The sequence below is a fragment of the Sceloporus undulatus genome, chromosome 2 (assembly GCF_019175285.1).
Source record: "Sceloporus undulatus isolate JIND9_A2432 ecotype Alabama chromosome 2, SceUnd_v1.1, whole genome shotgun sequence".
Classification (NCBI taxonomy): domain Eukaryota; kingdom Metazoa; phylum Chordata; class Lepidosauria; order Squamata; family Phrynosomatidae; genus Sceloporus; species Sceloporus undulatus.
In genome coordinates, this window is record NC_056523.1 from 277,637,035 (window position 1) to 277,643,843 (window position 6,809).

Below are 6,809 nucleotides of genomic sequence, written 5' to 3' on the forward strand. Positions count from 1 at the left end.
ACAAAAGCCAGATTATCAGTTTAGAGGGATCTGTCCCTTTGCCCAACAGCTTGTTGATAAGTGGAAGGTAAGAGAGGGAGCAAGTGTTGCTAAAGAGGGAGTTGGAGATAAAAATAGGTGTTGAAAAAAACAGAAAGAAAATGGATGGATCCAATTTTAGCTATGACCCCATTTACCACTGACATTTTGCCCATATTAGATTACCTTAAGCAGGCAAAACACAACAACCCTACTCTTACTATAAGCCTTCCATGCAATCTTTGTATGATCACTCTCCATACCCAAACTCCATGCAAAAGATAATTCAGGCAGAAACGTTAAGCACCCTGCCATTGTCAAAATGACATTTGACTGTTTTTCTTCAACCTTTCTGCTTACCCATTGTCCTGCCTCACCGTGTCCTCATTTAGAAGCAGATAGTAATCTTATTCATCAGACTGTTTAGCACTCTTTAATGTGTCCTATTAGGACTGCTGTTTTATATAAAATCCAGATCTTTAGACTTCGTTTTATAATGGAAATTCAAATCAGTTAGCTAAAAATTTAAACAGTTTAGGCCAGTACTTGGATGAAATATGGCCTGGAAATCTCAGTTACTCTGAGATGCCTGAAGTAAGTAAATAAGTAAAGAACTTCGTTAAATTTTTTTAAAGGCAAGAATTTTATTAAATTTTCTTTTATTTAAAGTATTTAAAGCTGCATATTAGTTACTTTGTTACAGGCAAAATTTCAGTAGAGCTAATCTATAGAAAGCATAGGAGTTTAGAGCACATCCCGAAACACCATGCGAAAGCTAAATTATCTGTTCTGCACATTCCTAAAACATCCAATTGAATAGCTAGCACTAAATCAGCAAATGTGAAGCAAAGCATTCTATAAAATATGTGGGGCTTTGCTAACTGCTTTTCCAAACAGTTTTAGGCAGAGTAGAATTGCAACAGATCTGTTAAGATATGATATGTGTGAACCAATTAAAGACACAAGAGAAAGCAGGGCTTTCTGTCTCCTGAAGTAATCTTGACATAAAAGGGTTCAGTAGTGTAAGAGTTGTCTGCATCTTGAAGTTTCTGATAGTTTACAGTTTAAGTTATTAAAGAATGTAACACTGATACAGGCAATGACTATTGCAAAAAGGGAAGAAAACTCATCCCTGTTGGTTGCTGGACATAACAGACAAGATGGCATACTTAAGGGACTTTCAGATACTTTTGTTTGTTTGTTTGTTTGATTGATTGATTGATTGATTGATTTGTGCCTTCCTTTCTCCCCAAAGTATGAGACTCAAAAAGTACAATAATATTGCTCATAAGGACACTGAACGTGCTCTTTTTGTACTCTATTGTAAGAAAAAACTAGAGTCTAAAACAATTTAAGATAATGCTATTATTTTTTTCCCCAGAATTTAATTTCTGTTCAGTTTTCAGCCCCATTCAGATGAGAACTACAAACTGGCAATGGTGTTATCAAGATCACCTCATAACATCTAATTCTCTGCCATCTAGAGATTAAACAAGCAGAAGATATTTCCTCCAACATGTTCATGTTGACGAATTCCCCATCTGTGTTGTAATATGGAAACAGATAATTTGTGAATAAAATTGTTACCAATATGAAGATATTTTGGGCTGAATATCCATGTTAAACCCTGGCACAACCAGTGCAAGAGTATGGAGAGGATAACAAGAATAAATAAACACAGAGAGAAAGTGTGTGTGTGTGGGGGGGGGGGGTGATCAAGAGGAAATTCTTGAAGATTCATGCTTTAACTTTATAATATTCTTTTTATTTTGCTTTTTCATATAATGTGAAAAATGCATAATTATACAAATATGTTTATAAATGTCAAAGAGGTAAATGTGTGTTTTATTAACTGAATTATTTTTGTCTTTGCAGCACCCTGGTTTGATATGTATCTTTCTGCAAGAGAACCAATTGTTTTGAATTACAACCCTTTTATTGCTTTAAATCCTGATCCAAAACCAGAATACAACAGTCAAGTAGTGAGAGCAACAAATCTGGTTGTATCATCGTTAAAGTTTCTTAACTCTCTGAAGAATAACTATTTGAGACCAGATATATATTATGTAAACCGCAAATGGGGCCAAAGTAAAGTTTTCAAACACTTTATCCGTATTCTTCCACCTACTTTATCCTGGTATGGAGCATATTTGGTGAATGCTTACCCTCTAGACATGTCACAATATAAGTCACTGTTCAACAGTACCAGAATTCCTAATTTAAACAAAGATACATTGTTTACAGATGAATTTGCAAGACATTTGTTGGTGATGAGAAATGGTCATCTTTATGTTTTTGAAGTACTGGATCCTTTTGGTAACATTCTACACCCATCTGAAATCCAGGCTCATTTAATACAAATAATACATGATGCTGATCGGTTGCCTGGGCTTGAACTTTCATACCTCACAACTGAAGAAAGAAATGCCTGGGCAGCCATTCGGCAGCAACTTGTTCAAACAGGTAATGAAGAAAACCTAAAGAAAATTGACAGTGCAGTCTTTTGCCTTTGTTTAGATAACACTTCCCCACAAAATGAAATTGAACTCGCTCATTGTTTTCTTCATGGAAATGGTTTCAATCGCTGGTTTGACAAATCCATTAGTCTGATTGTCACAGATAACGGCTCTGCGGGTGTAAATTTTGAACACTCTTGGGGAGATGGAGTTGCAGTTTTACGTTTTATTAATGAAGTATATAGAGACAGCACAGAGCATCCAGCTCTTGTACCAGAAGCCAGTCCTGCCCTTTTTGTTACATCATATGACAAACTGGAATTTACTTTGGGTCGGACAGCAACGTCTGCTATAAGTACTGCACGTTTAAAATTTGCTGAAAAAAGGAAAAAGTTATGTATTAGATCATTTAGGTTTCAAAAGTTTGGAAAACAGTTTGCAATGAATCAAAACTTGAGCCCTGATGCTGTGTTTCAGCTTGCATGTCAGATGGCTGTCTATCGCCAATACGGAAAGCTACTTCCTTCTTATGAAGCATGCAGTACTGCAGCTTTTAAACATGGTCGCACTGAGACAATTCGGCCAACATCTGTGTACACAAAGAAGTGTACAACTGCATTTGTTGATGAACGAGGAAAGCACAAAGTTGAAGATATGCGAAACATGATTGATGAATGTTCAAAGTACCATAAACGCTTGCAGCTGGAAGCTACATTAGGTTAGGTCTTTTAAACATTTTGTAACATATAATATTTGTTCTAAGTGTTGTCATAGAATTTTTAAGACTGATCCTTTTATAGGTTTTTAATTGATTGATGATATTTAATGTTGTAAAAGCTGGGGGGAAATTAGGCTTCTATTGTTTGACAAGTCATACAGAATGGGTGAGTGTCTTGGCAATTTTCCTGTAGAAATAGTAATATTTATTCTGGCTTTTTCTAGTAGAATCAGAGCTTTCTGAGGAATACAGAGAACACTGTAAAGTTTATATATATTATTTATTTTTCATTTGTCTACACCTATGCTTCAAGTTGCTCAGGTTATCATACATAATGTTCCCATTTTATGCTCACAACAACCTGAGAGGCAGGTTAGGCAGTAAAGATTTACAGCAGTTCCCTCTACATTTGCAGCTTTGACTATTGTCGATCTGATTATTCATGAATTTGATTAGTCTGTTCTTTCTAGGAATTTCTAGGTCCTCCATCATGACTCTGTGGCCAACTTTTACCAGAAGTTGCACTGAAGGACCTAGAAAGAACACTTCTCTAGCCATTTGTAGGTGCTCTAGCACAATTCTATCGTCAGATTCTGGTGGATGTTGTCCACAGAGTTACACTGGAGAACCTAGAGATTCCTAGAGAGGTGTTCTCTCAAGTTTTTTTTTTAAACTGTGTTTTTGTATTTGTGGATTTTCCACTTTCACATGAGCCCTGTGCCCCTAACCCCAGTGAATTTGGAAGGCCCACTGTATACCCAAAGCTACTCAAAGTTACTTGTTAATATGATAGGGCTTATTCACAGGTAAATATTACATCACCATTACATCACATTGGTACTATCATAGGTAAAGCAGACTGTTAATGACAGCAACTTTTTAAAATGATAGAACAGAAGCTTTCTCGGTAAATGTTGGTAGAGGTGCAGTTTTAAAAGTGTATGACTTTTTAAAATGTGTGTAACATGAACACTGTCTCTAGAAAATAGTATTAGATTACAGTCCAAAACAAAAGTAAGGTGGTCGTGAAAAATGCTATACAGACAACACCGTATCTTCTGGACTAATATATTTATATTCATTCTCTAACTTCCAATGGATTTCAAATTAAAAATCATCTCAGTAACGAGATGTGCAGTCTTCTGGGCTTTGTGGAACTATGGTTGTCAGCTCTAAAGACATTTCATAGTTAGTTTGAGGACAGGTGTCTTCAGCATCCATTGGGAACAGTTGCAGATAAACACAGAATAGTAGGAATGTGTCATGGCTAGGGGAAAAAAAACTTTAAAACTGTTCAGCATTCATGTCTATTAAGCCACATGAGCAATAAAATTTGTTTTCAGCCAGGTAGGTATAGGATTGCAGAGTGAAATAAGATATTCCTCATATTTTGAGTTCTTGCTTAAACCAGGGGTGGGTAACTGACAGGTCCAGGACCCACGTTTATACTCTGATATCATGCTGGAGCCACATGAACTACCTTTTTTAAAAAAAGTTCATTTCAGATTCTCAAAGACAGATTTTTTTTAGGTTAAACAGAACAGGGGAACCTTGCAACCTATTTAAAAGATGAATTATTGCCCCTGGAGGCTTCCGAAAACAGCAATTTACTCTCTTTTGCCCAAGGAGTTATCACTCTGGAGGTTCTGGAGGTCTTGAGGGCCACACCTTTCCTATTCCTGACTAAAGCCATTGTCTCAAATTATGCATGGTCTGTATTATTTCACATATTGAACTAGAATGGGAAAAGTGTATTGGTCAGATATACATTAAATTTTAAAATCACTCTCATCCACATACTGTATATAAAGCAGTAATATTCAAATGTGATGCATTCTAGACATGTAGCTCCAATGATATGGCACCTTTAGTGATACATGTAGAATCTGAACATCTCATCAGGAGCAGGTTAATCTGCCTTTGCTTCTATGTAGATCATAATAGATCTTCCATGGCAGATTTTTAGCATTAAGCAGCTTGACATTTATCATTGCTTTCTCTTTCACGTCCAGGAAATCCTTTAAGTTTTGTTTAAATTAGCTTAAAGATTTAGCAGTTTGGTTTCTGAAGTAATAAGGGAGTTTCATAGGAAAGTAGCAGATATAAAGAGAAATGGTATAAAAGATCCCAGAGGCACAGTGCACCCCATGTTAAACACTTTGAGATTTAATTAATTTCAATAGGAGAAAGGCATATCTTTGACACTGCCAATGAATCAAAGAATCTCCACGGTGCTTAGCCTTGGATGAACAATGGCCGAGATTTGTTTGTTAGTTTGTTTATATTTTAACTGTTATCCACAACTATTAAAAATGCATTTAACACATCAAAATTTAACAAATAACATAACATAAAAACATACACTTATATATAACATGACACAGGACACAATAAAACATAATAATTTACCTACAATCAAACATCACACTAACATTCACTTCCTGCCCAACAGCTCTTGTTCAAATTATTGCATGTAATTTGTCTAATCTCCACTATAATTTCTAACTGTACAATTCTATTAATGCCACATAATATAGTATAATATAATATAATGAAAAATTTAAACTTTTCTTCTATATTTGTGTCGCCAATAATTTGTATTTATGTTCTCTGATTTATCTATATATTATATACATATTCCAAACCTTCAATCCTTTGTTGTCACCTTTTTCTTCCTTGATACACAGCATAAAATTAATAATGAATTTTATTCTTATTATTGTAGTAAAAAGCTTTTTTAAAATAAAATTTAGCCATTTTATGTGTTCAGTTGTAATCAATGCATTTGTCTTCTTTTTTTCTCCAGGCCAAGGATTTGATCGCCATTTATTTGCCTTGAGGTACCTCATCCAGCGCAGAGGTGGACGTATTCCTGATATTTATAATGACCCAGCTTACAAAAATATAAACCATGTTATTGTTTCCACTAGCACACTAGGCAGTGCAGCAGTTAATTATGGTGGGTTTGGACCTGTGGTGCCAGATGGTTTTGGTGTGGGATATAATGTGTTTGATGATTGGATCGGATGTATTATAACTAGCTACTCAGAGAAAGGCTTAGAAGAACTTCTAAAATGCCTTGAGTATACTTTGAATGATATATTTGATGTCTTAGAAGGAAAAAGACTTAAATGGTACTAAGTTTTATTTTGAACTAAAGAATAATGCTACAAAATCAACCAGAATATTTAAATAATGTGTAACTGCTATGAAATGTAAGAATGTTATAAAATTAACTAGTACTATAAAAATGTTGAGAGCAAAAATTAAAGTAGATCTGTGCCAGTGACAAGATTCATATACTGCAGTATCTTATTAACTATATATTATTTATTTTCTTGATTATATAATAAAAGTGAATACCAAGATTTTCCATTGATTTCATTTATTCTCTAGGCACTTCATAAGTATAGGAAGTGGAAGAGTATACAAACTTTGCATTGGGAATGATTTTATATGACGCACATGTAATGTGACATGGCTTCAATGATTTTCCTTCCCTCTTTTGCCATATTGGCCCACATTATTGTCATGTAGAACAGGGGTAGGCAACACATAAGGTGTATGCACTGCTAAGCCCCCTCTAAATCATATTGACTGCATGCTGTTGCTGCTAC

General features: G+C 35.0%; 1 protein-coding gene across 1 annotated transcript in view; it reads left to right on the plus strand.

Moving 5' to 3' along the window:
- LOC121922741 (carnitine O-palmitoyltransferase 2, mitochondrial-like) overlaps positions 1-6,523 on the plus strand; it is an 11,652-nt gene extending 5,129 nt beyond the window's left edge. The window contains exons 4-5 of the mRNA XM_042452498.1: positions 1,894-3,192; positions 5,999-6,523. Coding sequence (XP_042308432.1) covers positions 1,894-3,192; positions 5,999-6,333 — 1,634 coding nt within the window. The 3' untranslated portion in view covers positions 6,334-6,523. The remainder of the gene's footprint in view (positions 1-1,893; positions 3,193-5,998) is intronic.
- The last annotated feature ends 286 nt before the right edge of the window (positions 6,524-6,809 follow it).